The 22,308-nt window shown below is 44.3% G+C and overlaps 1 protein-coding gene across 5 annotated transcripts in view; it reads left to right on the top strand.

The window, feature by feature from the left end:
- Nucleotides 1-22,308, top strand: part of PLCE1 (phospholipase C epsilon 1) — a 945,493-nt gene that overhangs the window by 743,737 nt on the left and 179,448 nt on the right. For 3 of the 5 annotated variants that reach the window (XM_073596420.1, XM_073596419.1, XM_073596425.1), the window contains 2 exons: nucleotides 3,054-3,183; nucleotides 13,049-13,090. In XM_073596420.1, the coding sequence (XP_073452521.1) occupies nucleotides 3,054-3,183; nucleotides 13,049-13,090 (172 nt within the window). The remainder of the gene's footprint in view (nucleotides 1-3,053; nucleotides 3,184-13,048; nucleotides 13,091-22,308) is intronic. The other 2 variants (XM_073596424.1, XM_073596423.1) reach the window with 1 other exon arrangement.

Raw genomic sequence — 22,308 nt, 5'->3', positions numbered from 1 at the left:
CCTTAAAAACTCTAATGCCCTGTACACACGGTCAGACATTGATCGGACATTCCTACAACAAAATCCATGGATTTTTTCCGACGGATGTTGGCTCAAACTTGTCTTGCATACACACAGTCACACAAAGTTGTCAGAAAATCTGATCGTTCTGAACGCGGTGACGTAAAACATGGCATACGTCGGGACTATAAACAGGGCAGTAGCCAATAGCTTACATCTCTTAATTTATTCTGAGCATGCGTGGCACTTTGTGCATCGGATTTGTGTACACACGATCGGAATTTCCGACAACGGATTTTGTTGTTGGAAAATTTTATAGCAAACTCTCAAACTTTGTGTGTCGGAAATTCCGATGGAAAATGTGTGATGGAGCCCACACACAGTCGGAATTTCCGACAACAAGGTCCTATCACACATTTTCTGTCGGAAAATCCGACCGTGTGTACAGGGCATTAGTTTAATGGCTTGGCTATTGAAGCCCACATTCTGAAGAATCGTGGGCTCTCCGGGTCAGTGGTATCTACCTTGATTAATGCAAGGAAACTGGCTTCCAGAGTCATATATTATAGAGTCTGGAGGCCTTATGTTTCCTGGTGTGAATCCAAGGGTTGGCATCCTCGGAACTATGCCATAGGTAGAATTTTTGCCTTTCTGCAATTAGGGGTAGAGATGAAGCTGGCCTTGAGTACTATCAAGGGTCAGGTCTTGGCTTTATCGGTATTATTTCAAAGACCACTTGCTTCGCATTCCTTGGTCCAGGTTTTTATGCAGGTTGTAACGCGGCTTAACCACTTAAGCCCCGGGCCATTTGGCTGGCCAAAGACCAGAGCACTTTTTGCGATTCGGCACTGCGTCGCTTTAACTGACAATTGCGCAGTCGTGCGACGTGGCTCCCAAACAAAATTGACGTCCTTTTTTTCCCACAAATAGAGCTTTCTTTTGGTGGTATTTGATCACCTCTGCGGTTTTTATTTTTTGAGCTATAAACAAAAAAGGGCGACAATTTTGAAAAAAAAGCAATATTTTTTGCTATAATAAATATCCTCAAAAAATATATTAAAAAATTTTTTTTTCCTCAGTTTAGGCCGATACGTATTCTACATATTTTTGGTAAAAAAAATCACAATAAGCGTTTATTAATTGGTTTGCGCAAAAGCTATAGCGTCTACAAAATAGGGGATAGTTTTATGGCATTTTTATTAATAATTTTTTTTTTTTTTACTAGTAATGGTGATTAGGGATTTTTATCGTGACTGCGACATTATGGCGGACAGATCGGACACTTTTGGCGCTATTTTGGGACCATTCACATTTATACAGCGATCAGTGCGATTAAAAATGCATTGATTACTGTGTAAATGTAACGGCAGTGAAGGGGTTAACCAGGAGGGGGCGCTGCAGGGGTTAAGTGTGTCCTAGGGATGTGTTCTAACTGTGGGGGGGATGGTCTATGTGTGACATGACACTGATCACCGCTCCCGATTACAAGGTGCGGTGATCAGTGTCAGTGTCACTAGGCAGAACGGGGAAGTGCTTGTTTACATCAGGATTTCCCCGTTCCTTCTCTCCATGAGACGGTCGCGGCTATCTCCACGGACATCGAGTCTACTGGACCCGCGATCACACTCATGGAGCTCGCGGCAGGGTCGCGCATGCGACCACGCGGCGGCAAATTTAAAGGGACATACCTGTACGCCCATTTGCCTGTCCGAGCCATTCTGCCGATGTAAATGTACATGCAGCGGTCGGCAAGTGGTTAATCTGCCAGTTAGGTCACCCTTGAATCCTTGGGACTTGAATTTAGTTTTGTTGGTATTGCAAAAACAGCCTTTTGAGCCGATACAGCATACTCCCTTGGTCCTCCTGACAAGGAAGTTAGTTTTTCTGGTTGCTATATCCTCTGCAAGAAAGGTATCAGAGTTGGCTGCTCTTTCTTGTAAAGAGCCATATTTAATTATTCACAAGGACAAAGTGGTGTTGCGTCATCATCCAAGCTTTTTGCCTAAAGTGGTGTCAGGTTTTCATCTGAACCAAGATATTGTCCTACCGTTGTTTTTTCCAGAACCCTGTTCTATGGAAGAGAAGTCACTACATTCCCTTGATATAGTGAGAGCAGTCAAATTCTTTTTAAAGGCGACTGCTCAGATCCGGAAGACTGATGTTTTATTTGTACTGCCAGAAGGTCCTAGGAAAGGACAGGCAGCGTCGAAATATACTATTTCTAAGTGGATTTGGCAAGTTATTATTCAGGCTTATGGTTTAAAGAGTAGAATTCCACCTTTTCAAATCAAAGCGCACTCCACCAGAGCAGTTAGTGCTTCATGGGCAGTGCATCACCAAACCTCCATGGCTCAAATCTGCAAGAACGCAACTTGGTCTTCAGTCCATACATTCACTAGATTCTATCAGGTGGATGTAAAAAGGCATGAGGATATCACCTTTGGGCGCAGTGTGCTACAGGCAGCAGTATAGGTCCTCAAGTCTGATGGTGCTCCCTGCTTGTTTGTGTCTCCTTCCCCTCAAATAGCATTGCTTTGGGACGTCCCACATAGTAATTACTATGCTGCGCTGTGTCCCGTGATGTACGATAAAGAAAATAGGATTTTTTATAACAGCTTACCTGTAAAATCCTTTTCTTGGAGTACATCACGGGACACAGAGGTTCCCCCCCACTTTTTGGGATATATGTATATTGCTGTGCTACAAAAACTGAGGTACTCCCTGTATGTGAGGGGTTATATAGGGAGGAAACTTCCTGTCTTGGGTGTGCCAGTGTCCATCACCTTAAGTTGGCCTATAACCCACATAGTAATTACTATGCTGCTCTGTGTCCCGTGATGTACTCCAAGAACAGGATTTTACAGGTAAGCTGTTATAAAAATCCTATTATTCCTGTGTCCCTCAATTGACTTCAGGAAAAAGATTGCATGATTAGTACAAAAGCTTTATTGTATTGTAGAAACGTGAGACATTAATGTATATCATTGTTTTATACAATACTTGAGACAATAATGCATAACAATATTTGTTTTACACTTTTTAAATCATTGCAGGCTCATCAGCTTGCCAACATGCAAGCACAGGCCAGCAATGGTACCCAGGTCTTGAATACCAGCACTACAAATGAAGAAGAAGAGGATGATGAAGATGATTATGACTATGACTATGAATCCCTTTCAGATGGTATACAGCTTTATTTACAAGGGTTTATTTTGTGCAAACTGACTTGATAGTATATCTTAGTAGTGAAACTAACCTGTTTAGTGAAGCCTCCTTTATATTAATGTAGCACTCACCCCCGTAGGAGCTGCTGATGAATGTTTAATCCTGTGCTGTGCCTATCAACCCCAAGAACAGACTCAACCCCTCTGGCACACCTATATAGTGATGTTAGTGTGAGACCTAACAGTAAGGGGAAACACAGTAATGGTACACCACACAGTATATTTACCATATCCTTGGAACCCGTCACTTCACTGGTTGCAGTAATAGATAAAGTCTCACACCAAATGTATATTAACCACGTAAGAAGTTTACTGAGAAGATACTTGGCACAATAAACAATGTGGTAACTTAGATATGGAGAATGACAGTAGATAACAGTCAATATGAACATGGAACGGATAATTCAATAACCAACATAAAGATGTGCATGCAGACAGGCGCACAGTAAGACAGACGCCCAATATCCTCAAATACTTACATTGAGCGCCTTGCCACTGACCTCCAAGCATGCACACCAATTCTGCAATAACAGCTATGAACATGCAGTTATACAATACAATAAATATTTCCTGTGCTCAAGGGTTCGCCCTAGATTGCAATGCAATGTTTCCAATGCAAGGTGCTTTATGGAAGATTATAGAAGTCCCTTGTCTTCTTTCTTCGGGCTAGCTCAAGGTATTAAACTGCAGTATTTGTAAATCCAACAGAGAGACAAGTAGACAGTAGACTGTGGATTGAATAATGCGCTAATAGTTGTGTACTTATGACTAAAGGCACTTGTAATAATTCCTCCTTAGCAGTGGATGTGTTGCAACATTAACTTCACAGCACATGGAGAGCAATCATGCGGTTCCGCTGTATGCAGGCTATATGTAAGTGAGAATACTTCTATAAGACTGCAAGTCCCACCAGCAGTCTGTAGCTATGTAACATGGTAACAGTACACTATATTGATCAGGACAAGTGCCCGCTCACCACAACAGGCCCAGATGCTTGCAAGGTTCCTTTTCTGGTATCTCAGTCCCGATCTAAGCTGGCGCCGTCACACCGCACCACTCCTTCTGATGGCTGATATAACTGTAATGCAGGAACCCTTTAGAAATCTTGGATCCTCTGGTCCATATGCACGCTGGTCCAGCTGACTGTGCTCTGGAGCTCCACAGAGGCCAAACAATTCCGCTCCGCGCCTTCCAGGCCGCAGTCTGTCGGTCACACACACAGACCTCCCTGCAGGCAGGCTTTGAATGGCGTCCCAAGAGGCTGGAAAATGGCTGCGCTGCCCCCTTTATTTGCCTACCCAACAGGCTGTTCTCTGACCTGGCATTGTGGGTAAGTGAACTGGGCATTGTGGGTAGGTAGTTCCCAGACTGAGTTTAAGCCCATGGGTCACTTCCTCATTCACTACATCTCCCACAATGCTTTGGAGCATGGATTTAATGAAACCAAACAAAAGTCTTAATGACATTAAATAGAAAGGACACTAGAGGGAGCCAAACTCTCACTTAAAGAATATCACATTATTTACATAGTAACTTAGGTGGCAAAAACCCCTGCACTACATACCCCCTGCTTTAAATCTTTGGTCCCCAAAGATAGTTAAAATTCGTGACCTGTTGCATGTTTTTGCATTCAAGCGATGACACAGAACTGACAGAGGAGCCTCCCACCAATTATCATATGAAGGGAGACTGTTCTGTACACCTGCTACTGACACCGTGGTGTCTTGTATAGATGTGCCAGGGTGTGAGATGGAGTTGTCCTCCACCAAATTAGCGGTGGAGGGACCAGGCATTTTAGAAGACCTTCTTGAAGCAGGACAGACCTCCTTTGAGCATTCACCTAGAGTGTCATATTTTAGTCTCCTAGGTGGTTGGATAATTCTCTTTTCTCTCTGTTCTTTGGGTTTCGGGGCTATCTGCACACTGGCACTGTCCTTCTCCACTTCAGCCTCTGGTACTTCAGTATCTTGTATCTCAGCTTCAATGGAGGACAAAGAACTCTGAGTCTGTACCCTGTAAGGAGTGTGGAGGGAATTCAGGATTTTCAGGATACCTATCTTGTGGCACAAATTCAGGGGCCTCTGATCGAAGAATTGTACTGTCTGTCACCTTTGTACGAGGGAAAGGTTTGGTATCAACCTCTGGCGTGCGAGATGACCACAACCAGCCTATTCCCATCTCTTCTTCCTCGCTGTCTTCATCATTTGCAGCAAAAGGCCTAGACTGGGACCTAGTCACTGGTCGAGGTCCCTGAAATGTGGTAGATGTAGATGATGAATTTTGCTGGGAAGTTACCCTGACTGCTTCAGAGGCAAAAGGTGATTACGATACCAAGTCTTTAATGGCCCTGTGTTTCCTTCTGGCCTAATCTGGTACACTGGCAACCCTGGGAGTTGTTTTCATATAACATAATGCTGTGACTTCCAATGATCAGCCAATTTGTGTTTCCCAGGTATGCCCAGATTCCTCAGCAACACTCTGTCTCCTGGTTGTAAGTCTTGTACTCGCACCCTGAGGTCAAAATTTCTTTTGTTCCTCTGTCCTCGGGCATCTTAGACAGCTTGAGCCTTATCATAGGCGGTTTTCAGGCTTCTCTGTAGTCGGTCCACATACCCCCTGTGGGAAGTTGCTGAGGTATGGTCAGGAGATGCGCCGAAAGCTGGATCCACCAGTAGCCGAGCTTCCCGTCCAAACATCAGGCAATATGGAGAGTATCCTGTGGCATCACTTATAGTACTGTTGTAAGTGTGCACTATGGCCGCTATGTGCTTGCTCCGGTGTTGCTTTTTCTCAGAGGTTAGAGTTCCCAGCATGTTAAAGAGAGTTCGGTTGCATCTCTCTGGTTGAGGATCTCCTTGAGGATGGTAAGGAGTAGTTCTAGATTTCTGGATACCCAACAAATCTAAGAGTCTTTTAATGAGGCTACTCTCAAAGTCTCTCCCTTGGTCTGAGTGGATACGCTGGGGCAGGCCATAATGGACGAAGAATTTTTCTACTAGGATTTTGGCCACCGTGGATGCCTGTTGATCTCTTGTGGGAAATGCTTGGGCGTAACGGGTGAAATGGTCGGTTATCACCAGGATGTTTCCCTGCCCACTCAGGTGAGACTCCAAGCACAGAAAGTCAATGCACACCAGATCCAATGGTCCCTGACTCTCTAGGTGGCCCATTGGGGAGGCTCGTTGCGGTAACGTCTTCCTTTGAATACACCTAAGGCAAGAATGGCAGTAGCCCTCGACTTCAGTCTGCATGCAGGGCCAATAGAATCTGTCTCTCACCTATTGGAAATTCCTCTCGGACCCTAGATGGCCATGATGATCGTGTAGAGCAATTAACACCTTCTCCCGGTGTTTCTCTGGTAAGAACAATTGCCATTTCTCTTCAGGATCTTCAGAGGGGCCCCTTCGGTAGACCACCCCTTGTTGATCACACTCTCGGTGTAATAAACGGCTTTCTTTTCTTGAGTCAGTAAGAAGTAAGTCAGGTTGTTGACTCTCTAGTGCTCTCAATGCCAAACTGCAGAGGGGGTCTTCCAGCTGATCCCTACGCAGGTCCTTTTTTGAAAGTTTTGGCAGACCTTCATCTCCGACTTGGGTGATGTTGCAGTAGCTTCTGGGCACCCCAGCAGCTGACACTCCAATCTCCTCAGCTCTGGCCCCACCCCTTACTTGCTGTTCTGCCCCCTCACAAAGGGCTCTTACTCCTTCAGGGGTTAACTGGGTCCATTCTTCTGGGGAGTCCTGGGAACAGTGGGGTCTGCTTGTCAAAGCATCTGCATCCTTGTTCCCGACCCCCGGTCAGTACTTCAAGCTGAAGGTAAAACCCGAGAGGGCGGCCAACCATCTGTGGCCCGTGGCATCCAGCTTTGCAGTAGTGAGTACGTATGTGAGAGGGTTGTTGTCTGTCTTGATTATGAATTCTGCGCCATATAGGTAGTCCCTCGGTTTGTCCACCACTGCCCACTTCAAGGCCAGGAATTCAAGCTTGTGGGTAGGGTAATTCCTCCCAGCAGGTGCCAAACTGTGACTCACGTAAGTGACAGGCCATGAAGTGTCCATCGTGTTCTTGGTACAGCACTCCGCCCAGCCCATCTCGGCTGGCATCTACGTGCAGTTCGTATGGCTTGGCTGGATCTGCATAGGCCAAAACTGGAGCAGTTGTGAGGCTCCACTTTAACTGCTTGGAAGCCTCTTCACACTGGGTGGTCCACTGCTCTTGTATGGACTCCTTGGGCTTCCTGGCCCCTCCTGCTGGTTTTACAGACTTGACTGAGTCTGGATCATCGCTTTCCTCCTTCCTCAATAGCTCAGTGAGTGGGCGAGCTATCTTAGCAAATCCCTAAACAAATCTCCGGTAATATGAGCAGAATCCCAGAAATGACCTAAGCTCGGTCACATTAGTGGGTTTCGACCAGGAGGTGACAGCTACCAGCTTCTGAGGGTCTGTGGCCACTCCTTTGGCAGACACGATGTGGCCCAGGTAATTGACTGAAGGTTGGTAGAACTGCCACTTTTCCTTGGAGAGCTTCAGGCCTTCATCATGGAGCCTCTTCAGGACCTTCTCCAGGCGCTCTTTATGCTCCTCAAGTCTTGCTAAACATGATAATATCATCTAGGTATACCAATACTTCAATCAGGTTCATGTCACCCACAGTCTTTTCCATCAATCTCTGGAAGGTGCCTGAGGTGCCAGACAGGCCTTGAGGCATGCGGTCGAATTAGAAGAATCCTGCTGGGGTAATGAAAGTGGTCTTTTCCCTATCTTCAGGGTGCATGGAGATTTGATAGTATCCACTCTTCAGATCCAGCACGCTGAACCACTTCACCCCTGACAGGCTCTGTAAGGCATCCTCTATCCTGGGTGTGGTATATTGATCAGGAATGGTCCTTCGGTTCAGTGTCCTGTAGTCGATACACAACTGCGATGACCCATTCTTCTTCCTTACCACTACTATTGGGGAAACGTATGGACTCCGAGACTCTCGGATAACGCCTGTTCTCTTCAGCTCGGCCAGCTGTTCTCGCAGGTCTTCCAAGTCCCCCAAAGGAATCCGTCTGACTCTTTCTCGGAAAGGCTTGTCTTCCTCCAGGCGTATCCGGTGTTGGGCACTTTTTGCGCGCCCAACGTCAAACTCACTCTTCAAGAAAACAGCTCGCCATCTTAGTAGCTGAGTCTTGGCTCTTTCCATCCAGGCAGGTGGTGGAGGAGTGTTTTTTGGATAAAACTCTTCCACTGGGATTTCATCTTTCCCTCCACCCCTCAAATCACACGGTGAGACTGGGGTGGCTGTGTTTACTTTCCCCAGCAACATCCTAGCTGGCATCTTCACCGGCAAGGCTGTAGTGTTCAAAACACTGACCGAGATCCTTCCGTGACTTCTCTGTAGTGCCGGGTTGAGATCACCTCTGGATTTATCTCCAACCCTCTGTCTTCCTTTTGACTGTCCGCTTCAAGGACAATGAAAGGGCCTGGCTGTTTCCAATTCAACTTGACGGACGCTCTCAAACAAACGACCTCACTGGGCTGTAATGTCTTCTCACTCTGGTTCAACCGCCAGATTTTTCCCACTCCTTCTGCTGGGGCCTTTTCTTCCTGCACCAGTCGCTGATAGACTTGTCTCAGCATAGGGTGCACACTGTGGTTTGAAGTGCTCTGCTCTTGAATAAGAGGTACTAGCAGCCTTCTCACGAGATCAGTATTAGTCCCTATGATGAGGGAACTTTTCCCAGCCCCTGGAAGACGAGGACAGACCACTGCCAATGTGTCAAAGGTCTCTGCCTTTCCTGCTATGGAGGGGTCAAAGGCCAGCTTGATTGGTAGGTAGCCATCATAGGGGAGGTTCTGAGTCCCGAGGCCCCAAATCTCCAGCTCTTCTAGCTTCTGTAGCGGCAAGTGTTTGAGGTGCTTGTCGTAGAAGTCCCTGTAGAGAAGAGTCACTTGAGCTCTGGTATCCAAGAGGGCCTTGGTATAGATTTCCTCTACCTGGATGGAGACAACTGGAGAAGGTCCCACTAGCTTGGGAGGGAGCTTGTGGGAAGTTGCAGGTTGGGCCTGTTCGGTAAGTCGTATCTTGACTCCTCTCTTGCGGAGATTCTGATCCAGCTTGGGCCTAGGTTGAGCTTTGGGAGTCTGGTATGCACTGACTCTCCAATGCCGGGTGGTCCGGGTTGCAGGTAATGAGTCATTGAGTCGCTCAGAGGCAACAACGGGAATTTCCTGTGAGTGCTTGGAATTTTGCTGCAGCTTCTGGGTATCGTTGGGTTTTTTGGAGCTTGCTGATGTAACAGGGCACCCAGTCGGCTCCTTCACCAGGGTCCTCTAGAGTTTCCCGCCGGCCTTTTGCGCTGTGCCTCAGATTTCACTGGGCTTGGCACACTTTGCGATAATGTCCAACTCCTCCAAAGTTGAAACAGGTCCCCTGGTTTTCTGCCTTTTTAACCCGAGCAACGGTAGGATTTGACAGTTTCTTGGGTACCGAAACGTCATCACTCTGTGGAATAGTTAGTTTTGCGGTCACCAGAGCCATCGTCTCTAACATCTCTCTTTGCATCTGAAGCATCAGGTTTTCCAATTCAAAATCGCTCCTTGAAGAATGTTGGGTACGTGGGGACCAAACCATTGGGTCAGTGGTCACCGTCAGGACACTGGGTTCTTGAAGACACCGGAAGGCATTTGGCTCACATTCATCTCCTTTCAATGAGTTGTTGGGCTGAACTTTCTTCCGCTTCTTTTCCCTTTCCATCTCCATGTTAGCTGCTTCGTTAGTTTCCTCTATGAGTACTTCATCTGAAATGGAGGGATCATCCAAATACTACCTTAATTGGAACTTGATGTAATCACTTCTCAGTCCCGTACTTACTGACCTTAAGAATTTTTTGTATCAGTTCAGTCCCGAAGTGTTCATCCGAGTCTTCTCCTTGTGAGACTAACAGGTGGTCCTTCAACTCGATAGCCCTGAACAGGAAATTCTGAGGGGTTTCTCTACTGTCCTGTGCCATATTTATCAGTTGGTGATACAGTTCAGAAGCATTTCCCTCCTTGTAATGGCTTTTTAATATTCTCCTTAGTTGTACTAGGGTCAGGTCATTCTTCATCTCCAGCATACTTCTGAGACTTAGGCTGGGGCTAATTGCCTTAACTACAGCTTCCACAATCTCGGATTCAGGATACCCTCTGTGAAATCCCACATCGATCTGATGCATTAGGTTTGTGTAGGACAGCTTGTCTTTCTGTTCCTTTTCACCTATCTGACCTTCAACCCTAAAGTCCTTCCTGATCGTCATCTCTGGCAGGTTACCACGGGGAAGTCTCTGCATGACCGAAACAGGTCCTTGTTTTGGATGACTGTCCCTTGGACTCGTGCTCTTAGTATTTAGCTCTCGGATCTGCTCCGCCATCAGTCTGGAGGTCTCCTGGAACCTCTTTTATATACTGCAATACTGTTGTTTCAGTTTAGTTAATGGCTGCCCCGGTTGGGGATCTTCTTCTTCGTGAAGGGCTCTAGCCCATTTTTGTTTGGTGTTGACTGAGAATGGACTCTGCTGGCTGCTGACTCTGATTGTCTGGAGCTGGTAGGGCTTTCACCTGGACCCTCAGGGTGGGTGAGGCAAAACTTTGTTTTGTTAGCCAGTTGCACACTTGCACCTTTGAAGTTTTCTGGGACCCCCTTTCTCCACTCCAATAGTGCATGAGAGGTCTTATGATCGGTTCTGACATCAATCACCCACGCCTTTCTGTCTGGGGACAGGGCCTTTACCACTTGTCTGACTTGTTCTTCCTCCCAGGCCTCACCTGGGAGCTCAGTTGCCACGCTCGCTTCTGAGCGAGCGCCCTCTGTCTTGCACCACTGAATCACAGTGGCGGGAGCCATTCTGGCGCTAATGGGGGCAATCTCGGGGGGGTTGATTGTAGAGTAACAGGATCCCGGACGAGCCCCCACGTATAGCACTCACCCCCGTAGGAGCTGCTGATGAATATTTAATCCTGTGCTCTGCCTATCAACCCCAAGAACAGACTCAACCCCTCTGGCACACCTGTATAGTGATGTTAGTGTGGGACCTAACAGTAAGGAGAAACACAGTAATGGTACACCACACAGTATATTTACCTTTCCTTGGAACCCGTCACTTCACTGGTTGCAGTAATAGATATAGTCTTACACCAAATGTATATTAACCACATAAGAAGTTTACTGAGAAGATACTTAGCACAATAAACAATGTGGTAACTTAGATATGGAGAATGACAGTAGATAACAGTCAATATGAACATGGAACGGATAATTCAATAACCAACATAAAGATGTGCATGCAGACAGGCGCACAGTAAGACAGACGCCCAATATCCTTAAATACTTACATTGAGCGCCTTGCCACTGACCTCCAAGCATGCACACCAATTCTGCAATAACAGCTATGAACATGCAGTTATACAATACAATAAATATTTCCTGTGCTCAAGGGCTCCCCCTAGATTGCAATGCAATGTTTCCAATGCAAGGTGTTTTATGGAAGATTATAGAAGTCCCTTGTCTTCTTTCTTCGGGCTAGCTCAAGGTATTAAACTGCAGTATTTGTAAATCCAACAGAGAGACAAGTAGATTGTGGATTGAATAATGTACTAATAGTTATGTACTTATGACAAAAGGCACTTGTAATAATTCCTCCTTAGCAGTGGATGTGTTGCAACATTAACTTCACAGCACATGGAGAGCAATCATGCGGTTCCGCTGTATGCAGGCTATATGTAAGTGAGAATACTTCTAGGGGACTACAAGTCCCACCAGCAGTCTGTAGCTATGTAACACGGTAACAGTACACTATATTGATTTGGGCAAGTGCCCGCTCACCACAACAGGCCCAGATGCTTGCAAGGTTCCTTTTCTGGTATCTCAGTCCCGATCCAAGCTGGCACCGTCACACCGCACTGCTCCTTCTGATGGCTGATATAACTGTAATGCAGGAACCCTTTAGAAATCTTGGATCCTCCGGTCCATCCACACGCTGGTCCAGCTGACTGTGCTTTGGAGCTCCTCAGAGGCCAAATGATTCTGCTCCGCGCCTTCCAGGCCACAGTCTGTTGGTCACACGCACAGACCACCCTGCAGGCAGGCTTTGAATGGTGTCCCAAGAGGCCGGAAAATGGCTGCGCTGCCCCCTTTATTTGCCTACCCAACAGGCTGTTCTCTGACCTGGCATTGTGGGTAGGTGAACTGGGAATTGTGGGTAGGTAGTATCCAGACTGAGTTTAAGCCCATAAGTCACTTCCTCATTCACTACATCTCCCACAATGCTTTGGAGCATGGCTTTAATAAAACCAAATAAAAATCTTAATAACATTAAATAGAAAGGACACTAGAGGGAGCCAAATTCTCACTTAAAGAATATCACATTATTTACATAGTAACTTAGGTGGCAAAAACCCCTGCGCTACATTAAGTTGCTTTATTTACAGCAGTCACTCTATGTAGGTATTATGTTGAAAAAAAAACAAAAAAAACAGTGTGTGTCCACTGGTTAAGAATAATACTTTATTTAGTAGCAAAATCACATTTGATTTCTTAATGTGTTATCAGCACTTAAAAGGCAATAATATAAACACATTATGCATTTCAATACTAATATACTAATGGCACTGCATGAACCATGGCTTGTACTGTATTCTCATAGAGATCTATTTCACAATATCTATACATATGCAACAGATAACCACTTCCAGGCATCATTTTTTCTTTTATCCTGTCAATTACTGAATCTTAATGACTTGTATTGCCTATTTATTCAACATTTCCTTCTCTGATTGCTTGTTTGACTCTTTTCCTGTAGCTGATGTCCTTAATGCTTCCCCTGCGCCTAACAGCCAGGAAGGTAAAAGCCATTTCAATGGATGTTCTAACTGCATGGATTTATACCACTCATCTCCTGTTAATTAAGTGCTCTGTTCACAGAAATACACTTGTTGCCTTGTGCGTATGTGCTTGCATTTCTGGTGTATTTTTAATATTGTTTTGATACTTAGACTATAGCATCACTTTTCATTTTTTTTACTGCATTTCACAGCCCAGGAAACACAGTTATAAATGTAACACCAGCAATTGGATGGTGCGCCATTGCTTGGTTATGTGATGCATGCCAGGTCTGTATTGCTGAACTGTTTTTTTAGCAGGAGAAATGTTAGATTATTACATATTATGAGAATTTTTGTTGGTAGTGTTTTTCATTGTGTTCCTCATGATAGGATAGCAGTACATGTTTTCAGTTATCATTACATAATCCAAAATCACTCATGGAGCTCTGAAATTGTTAAAGGAAACCTTTAAGGGAAAATAATAAATGCACATATTATTGCAGAAAAAAATAACATTTATTATTTTTACCCTGCAGGGGTCTACAAAGCATTGCACCCATGATCAGTGGATCACAGGTGCAATGTCAGGCTCCTGCAGACATGTCCTCCAGCATTCTGCCTGTACCTCTGTACGGGCTTTCTTGTTAGAAAGTTGGAGGACTTGTGAATGGACTACAAGTGTGCTGATCAGCATGCTCATAGCCCATTGAGAACTACATTCTGTCTGCCACAGTGGAAGACAGGACTTATAATTGTTTTATTCACAGATCATTGTAGACTAATAACATGGCTGCACAGATGGAGCCCCACACATTCGCACCAATTCTAAATGTGACAGCGGCTACGTGGAAGAAGAACCCCCGTCCACTGTCACAAGGAGGGGTGTCGCAGGGGGTGGGGGGGTGGGGTTGTGCTGGAACATGTTACATGTTACACCCTAAATGCAGATGTAACATGTTCCAAAGATAAACTTAGCCTTTAACCACCTCAATACAGTGCACTTACACCCCCTTCCTGCCCAGACCAATTTTCAGCTTTCAGCGCTCTCACAGTTTGAATGACAATTACTCAGTCATGCAACACTGTACCCATATGAAACTTGCATCCTTTTTCTCACACAAATAGGGCTTTCTTTTGGTGGTATTTAATCACTAGTGGGTTTTTTATTTTTTGTGCTATAAATAAAAAAAGACCGTAAATTTTGTGAAAAAAAATGCCTTTTTCTTTGTTTCTGTCATAAAATTTTGCTAATTAGTAATTTTTCTTTATAAATTTTGGCCAAAATTTATACTGCTACATATCTTTGGTAAAAATAACCCAAATTAGTGTATATTATTTGGTCTTTGTGAAAGTTATAGAGTGTACAAACTATGGTGCCAATCACTGAAAATTGATCACATCAGGTGAATCTTATTTCTTGAGACACTAACAAGTCAAAAAAGTACAAATACCCCCCAAATGACCCCTTTTTAGAAAGTAGACATTCCAAGGTATTAAGTAAGTAGCATGGTGAGTTTTTTAAGTTGTAATCTTTTTCCACAGTTCTTTGCAAAATGAAGATTTTTTTTTTTTTTTTTACAAAATTGTCAAATTATCAGGTTATTTCTCACACACAGCAAATGCATAAAAAAATTACACCCCAAAATACATTCTGCTACTCTTCCCAAGTATGGCGATACCACATGTGTGAGACTTACACAGCCTGGCCACATACAAAGGACCAACATTGAAGTAGCACCTTCAGGTGTTCCACGAGCATAAATGACACATCTCATTTCTCAACCACCTATTACACTTTTGAAGGCCCTGGAGCACCAGGACAATGGAATTGCCCACAAAATGACCCCATTTTGGATAGCAAACACCCTAACGTATAATCTATAAAGCATAGTGAGTCTTTTGAACGCTTCATTTTTTTCCAAAAGTTTTTGGAAAATGTGGAACAAAAAATGAAAAGGTATTTTTTTTTACACAAAGTTGTCAATTTATAAGATATTTCTAACACATAGCATGTATATAGCAAAAATGACTCACCTCAAAATACATTCTGCTACTCTTCCCGAGTATGGTGATAGCACATGTGTGAGACTTTTACACAGCCTGGCCACATACAAAGGCCCAACATTGAAGTAGTACCTTCAGGTGTTCTAGGAGCATAAATTACACATCTCATTTCATTCCTACCTATCACACTTTTGAAGGTCCTTGAGTACCAGGACAATGGAATTATCCACAAAATGGCCCCATTTTGGAAAGCAAACACCCCAACATATATTCTATGAGGCATGGGCTGCAAATAGGTACTCGGGTAACTTGATAAGCTGCAGACAGGTACTCGGGTATTCTGATGGACTGGTGACAGGTACTCGGTTACTCTGATGGGCTGGTGACAGGTACTCTGATGGCCCGGTGACAGGTACTCGGGTACTCTGATGGCCCGGTGACAGGTACTCGGGTACTCTGATGGCCTGGTGACAGGTACCCGGATGGGCTACAGATAGGTGTTTGGGTACTCTGATGGGCTGGTGACTGGTTTTCAGGTACTCTGAAGGGTGGTGACAGGTACTCGGTACTCATATGGACTGTGACAGGTACTCGGGTACTCATATGGACTGTGACAGGTATTCAGGTACTTGGGTACTCAGATGGACTGTGACAGGTACTCGGGTACTCAGATGGACTGTGACAGGTACTCGGGTACTCTGATGGACTGTGACAGGTACTCGGGTACTCTGATGGACTGTGACAGGTACTCGGGTACTCAGATGAACTGTGATAGGTACTCATATGGACTGACAGTTACTCAGATGAACTGTGACAGGTACTTTGATGGGTGGTGACAGGTCCTCTTTATTGGGGGGGAATCAGTGTGATTGGTGTACACTGAAAGCAGTAACGAGATGTGAGGAGGAGAACCTGGTAACATCTCATTACCACGGTTTGTTGATATTTAGTGATTGACTGTGAAAGGATCACAGCCGATCACGTGGTAAACAGCCGCCGGCCAATGACTGTTTACCAGGGTCGGTGACGAGCAGTGTTCCCCATTTTGGAAAACAAACACCCTAACGTATAATCTATAAAGCATAGTGAGTCTTTTGAACGCTTCATTTTTTTCCAGAAGTTTTTGGAAAATGTGGAAAAAAAATGAAAAGGTATATTTTTTTACACAAAGTTGTCAATTTATAAGATATTTCTAACACATAGCATGTATATAGCAAAAATGACACCTCAAAATACATTCTGCTACTCTTCCCGAGTATGGTGATAGCACATGTGTGAGACTTTTACACAGCCTGGCCACATACAAAGGCCCAACATTGAAGTAGTACCTTCAGGTGTTCTAGGAGCATAAATTACACATCTCATTTCATTCCTACCTATCACACTTTTAAAGGTCCTTGAGTACCAGGACAATGGAATTACCCACAAAATGGCCCCATTTTGGAAAGCAAACACCCAACATATATTCTATGAGGCATGGGCTGCAAATAGGTACTCGGGTAACTTGATAAGCTGCAGACAGGTACTCGGGTATTCTGATGGGCTGGTGACAGGTACTCGGTTACTCTGATGGGCTGGTGACAGGTACTCGGTTACTCTGATGGGCCAGTGACAGGTACTCGGTACTCTGATGGCCTGGTGACAGGTACCCGGATGGGCTACAGATAGGTGTTTGGGTACTCTGATGGGCTGGTGACTGGTTTTCAGGTACTCTGAAGGGTGGTGACAGGTACTCGGTACTCATATGGACTGTGACAGGTACTCGGGTACTCATATGGACTGTGACAAGTATTCAGGTACTTGGGTACTCAGATGGACTGTGACAGGTACTCCGGTACTCAGATGGACTGTGACAGGTACTCGGGTACTCTGATGGACTGTGACAGGTACTCGGGTACTCAGATGAACTGTGATAGGTACTCATATGGACTGACAGTTACTCAGATGAACTGTGACAGGTACTTTGATGGGTGGTGACAGGTCCTCTTTATTGGGGGGGAATCAGTGTGATTGGTGTACACTGAAAGCAGTAACGAGATGTGAGGAGGAGAACCTGGTAACATCTCATTACCACGGTTTGTTGATATTTAGTGATTGACTGTGAAAGGATCACAGCCGATCACGTGGTAAACAGCCGCCGGCCAATGACTGTTTACCAGGGTCGGTGACGAGCAGTGTTCCCCATTTTGGAAAACAAACACCCTAACGTATAATCTATAAAGCATAGTGAGTCTTTTGAACGCTTCATTTTTTTCCAGAAGTTTTTGGAAAATGTGGAAAAAAAATGAAAAGGTATATTTTTTTACACAAAGTTGTCAATTTATAAGATATTTCTAACACATAGCATGTATATAGCAAAAATGACACCTCAAAATACATTCTGCTACTCTTCCCGAGTATGGTGATAGCACATGTGTGAGACTTTTACACAGCCTGGCCACATACAAAGGCCCAACATTGAAGTAGTACCTTCAGGTGTTCTAGGAGCATAAATTACACATCTCATTTCATTCCTACCTATCACACTTTTAAAGGTCCTTGAGTACCAGGACAATGGAATTACCCACAAAATGGCCCCATTTTGGAAAGCAAACACCCAACATATATTCTATGAGGCATGGGCTGCAAATAGGTACTCGGGTAACTTGATAAGCTGCAGACAGGTACTCGGGTATTCTGATGGGCTGGTGACAGGTACTCGGTTACTCTGATGGGCTGGTGACAGGTACTCGGTTACTCTGATGGGCCAGTGACAGGTACTCGGTACTCTGATGGCCTGGTGACAGGTACCCGGATGGGCTACAGATAGGTGTTTGGGTACTCTGATGGGCTGGTGACTGGTTTTCAGGTACTCTGAAGGGTGGTGACAGGTACTCGGTACTCATATGGACTGTGACAGGTACTCGGGTACTCATATGGACTGTGACAAGTATTCAGGTACTTGGGTACTCAGATGGACTGTGACAGGTACTCCGGTACTCAGATGGACTGTGACAGGTACTCGGGTACTCTGATGGACTGTGACAGGTACTCGGGTACTCTGATGGACTGTGACAGGTACTCATATGGACTGACAGTTACTCAGATGAACTGTGACAGGTACTTTAATGGGTGGTGACAGGTCCTCTTTATTGGGGGGGAATCAGTGTGATTGGTGTACACTGAAAGCAGTAACGAGATGTGAGGAGGAGAACCTGGTAACATCTCATTACCACGGTTTGTTGATATTTAGTGATTGACTGTGAAAGGATCACAGCCGATCACGTGGTAAACAGCCGCCGGCCAATGACTGTTTACCAGGGTCGGTGACGAGCAGTGTTCCCCATTTTGGAAAACAAACACCCTAATGTATAATCTATAAAGCATAGTGAGTCTTTTGAACGCTTCATTTTTTTCCAGAAGTTTTTGGAAAATGTGGAAAAAAAATGAAAAGGTATATTTTTTTACACAAAGTTGTCAATTTATAAGATATTTCTAACACATAGCATGTATATAGCAAAAATGACACCTCAAAATACATTCTGCTACTCTTCCCGAGTATGGTGATAGCACATGTGTGAGACTTTTACACAGCCTGGCCACATACAAAGGCCCAACATTGAAGTAGTACCTTCAGGTGTTCTAGGAGCATAAATTACACATCTCATTTCATTCCTACCTATCACACTTTTAAAGGTCCTTGAGTACCAGGACAATGGAATTACCCACAAAATGGCCCCATTTTGGAAAGCAAACACCCAACATATATTCTATGAGGCATGGGCTGCAAATAGGTACTCGGGTAACTTGATAAGCTGCAGACAGGTACTCGGGTATTCTGATGGGCTGGTGACAGGTACTCGGTTACTCTGATGGGCTGGTGACAGGTACTCGGTTACTCTGATGGGCCAGTGACAGGTACTCGGTACTCTGATGGCCTGGTGACAGGTACCCGGATGGGCTACAGATAGGTATTTGGGTACTCTGATGGGCTGGTGACTGGTTTTCGGGTTCTCTGAAGGGTGGTGACAGGTACTCGGTACTCATATGGACTGTGACAGGTACTCAGATGGACTGTGACAGGTACTCGGGTACTCAGATGGACTGTGACAGGTACTCGGGTACTCTGATGGACTGTGACAGGTACTCGGGTACTCTGATAGACTGTGACAGGTACTCGGGTACTCAGATGAACTGTGATAGGTACTCATATGGACTGACAGTTACTCAGATGAACTGTGACAGGTACTTTGATGGGTGGTGACAGGTCCTCTTTATTGGGGGGGCAATCAGTGTGATTGGTGTACACTGTAAGCGGTAACGAGATGTGAGGAGGAGAACCTGGTAACATCTCATTACCACGGTTTGTTGATATTTAGTGATCGGCTGTGAAAGGATCACAGCCGATCATGTGGTAAACAGCCGCCGGCCAATGACTGTTTACCAGGGTCGGTGACGAGCAGTGTTCCTGGGAACACACCGCCACTGACGTGCATGAGCAGCACGCTCGAGATCGCGCGCATGCGCTGTGCAAAGTGGGGCGGTACCACCTGTGATCGGCCGTGACTTCATCACGGCCGATCACGTGGTAAAAAGCCATGCCCAATGGCTGTTCACCCCCCCTCGGTGGCGATCGATGTCTCCGTGACACGCCACCACCAAAGGAACAGGGATGCGCGGACACGATCGCATGCATTCCCTGTTTAAATGGAGGGCCGTCATATGATGCCCGCCCAGAGCGAGAGCTGCGCCGCCTGCCCGTCCTGTGATGGCCGGCGGGCGGCAATCGGTTAATCATATATCTATGGTGCTACCACAAAATAGGGATATTTATATGGGGTTGGTAAACATTATTGCAAGTGAATAATAATTACAGTTGTTTTCATAAGTTTACACACCCTGGCAGAATTTATGATTTATTGGCCATTTTTCAGGGAATATGAATGATAACACAAAAACTTTTCTTTCACTCATGGTTAGTGTTTGGCTAAAGCCATTTATGATCAAAAGTTTACCCCAGTTCGTGTATTGCCCCCTTTAACATCAATGACAGCTTGAAGTCTTTTGTGGTATTTGTAGATGAGGCTCTTTATCTTTTCAGATGGTAAAGCTGCCCATTCCTCTTGGCACAAAGCCTCTAGTTCCTGGAAATTCTTGGGCTGTCTTGCATGAACTGCATGTTTAAAATCTCCCCAGAGTGGCTTAATGACATTGGGGTCAGGAGACTGAGATGGCCACTCCAGAACCTTCACTTTATTCTGCTCTAGCCAAAGACAGGATGACTTGGCCTGTGTTTTGGATCATTGTCATGTTGGAATGTCCAAGTACGTGCCATGCGCAGCTTCCTGGCTGATAAATGTAAATGTTCCTCCATTATTTTCTGATAACATACTGCATTCATCTTGCCATCAATTTTGAACAAATTTCCTGTAGCTCAGTAGGAATGGTGTACCTTTCATCATAGGCCTTGTTGACTCCTCTCCAAATGTAGCATTTATGGTTGTGGCCAAAAAGCTGTATTTTGGTCTCATCACTCCAAATGACTTTGTGCCAGAAGGTTTGAGGCTTGTCTCTGTGCTGTTTGGCGTATTGTAAGTGGGATACTTTGTGGCATTTGCGTAGTAATGGCTTTCTTCTGCCGACTTGACCATGCAGCCCATCTTTCTTCAAGTGCCTCCTTATTGTGCATCTTGAAACAGCCACACCACATGTTTTCAGAGTCCTGCATTTTACCTGAAGTTATTTGTGGGTGCTTCTTTGCATCCCGAACAATTTTCTTGACAGTTGTGGTGGAACATTTAGTTGGTCTACCTGACCGTGGTTTGGTTTCAACAGAACCCCTCATTTTCCACTTCTTGAGTTTAAACACTGCTGATTGGTATTCTCAATTCCTTGGATATCTTTTTATATCCCTTTCCTGTTTTATAAAGTTCAACTTCCTTTTCCTGCAGATCCTTTGACAATTCTTTTGCTTTCCCCATGACTCAGAATCCAGAAAAGTCAATGCAGCACTGGATGAAAGATGCAGGGGTCTGTCAGGAGTCCAGAAACGCACTGACCTTTTATACACACACACACTAATTACAAGCAAAGATATCACAGGTGAGGATGATTACCTTTAATAGCCATTCAAACTCCTTTGGAAGTAAAAAAAATGGGGTGAGTGGCGCTACCCTATTAAAACCGAATGAGTATAGGAAGAATGATAGGTAAGTGAACTTACCTTTAAACAAAGAAGGAGGGGTATCTTTCCTATTGGACTAGATGTGTGTGTATGTATCCATCAATATTGGATATAGGAATGTAATATAGCAAAGAATGTGCTTAATCAAATAATCAATACTTTTGTGACAGATAGAAACACATAAGTATATGTGATCACACAAAACTTAACATAGACATAATTATGCATATAGTGTGATAAAATGAATATATGTCAGACCAATAAGCCAATAATGAAACCTAAAAACCATACATATATGGTGAAAGTGTTACATAGGTGAAAAATTCAACATAGCCAAATGGATAATTAAAAATAAAAAATGACATAAAATAAAAGAAGGGTATTTCAGTTGCAAAAATCAATCCCAATCGCAACAGAAATACCCTTCTTTTATTTGATGTTATTTTTTATTTTTAATTATCCGTTTGGCTATGTTTAATTTTTCACCTATGTAACACTTTCACCATATATGTATGGTTTTTAGGTTTCATTACTGGTCTATTGGTCTGACATACATTCATTTTATCACACTATATGCATAATTATGTCTATGTTTAAGTTTTGTGTGATCACTTATACTTATGTGTTTCTATCTGTCACAAAATTATTGATTATTTGATTAAGCACATTCTTTGCTATATTACATTCCTATATCCAATATTGATGGATACATACACACACATCTAGTCCAATAGGAAAGTTACCCCTCCTTCTTTGTTTAAAGGTAGGTTCACTTACCTATCATTCTCCCTATACTCATTCGGTTTTAATAGGGTAGTGCCACTCACCCCATTTTTTTACTTCCATACACTGTAAGTTCCCTTGGGAACTGAATAAAAGGGGGGGCTGCAACCCAATATCATCATGAGCGCATAGTATACCCCAAACTTGATTCAAACTCCTTTGTGTCAATTTGTGTGCATGTTATCAGGCCAAAATCACCAGGGTATATAAACTTTTGATCAGGGTCATTTGGGTAGTTTCTGTTGCCATTATGATTTAAAAAGAGTAAACACAGTTTGAAAATAAATG

The sequence above is a fragment of the Aquarana catesbeiana genome, linkage group LG08, assembly GCF_042186555.1.
Source record: "Aquarana catesbeiana isolate 2022-GZ linkage group LG08, ASM4218655v1, whole genome shotgun sequence".
In the NCBI taxonomy this organism is placed as follows: domain Eukaryota; kingdom Metazoa; phylum Chordata; class Amphibia; order Anura; family Ranidae; genus Aquarana; species Aquarana catesbeiana.
Note: the sequence above shows the minus strand (reverse complement) of the source record. Positions and strands in the feature narration are given on the sequence as shown.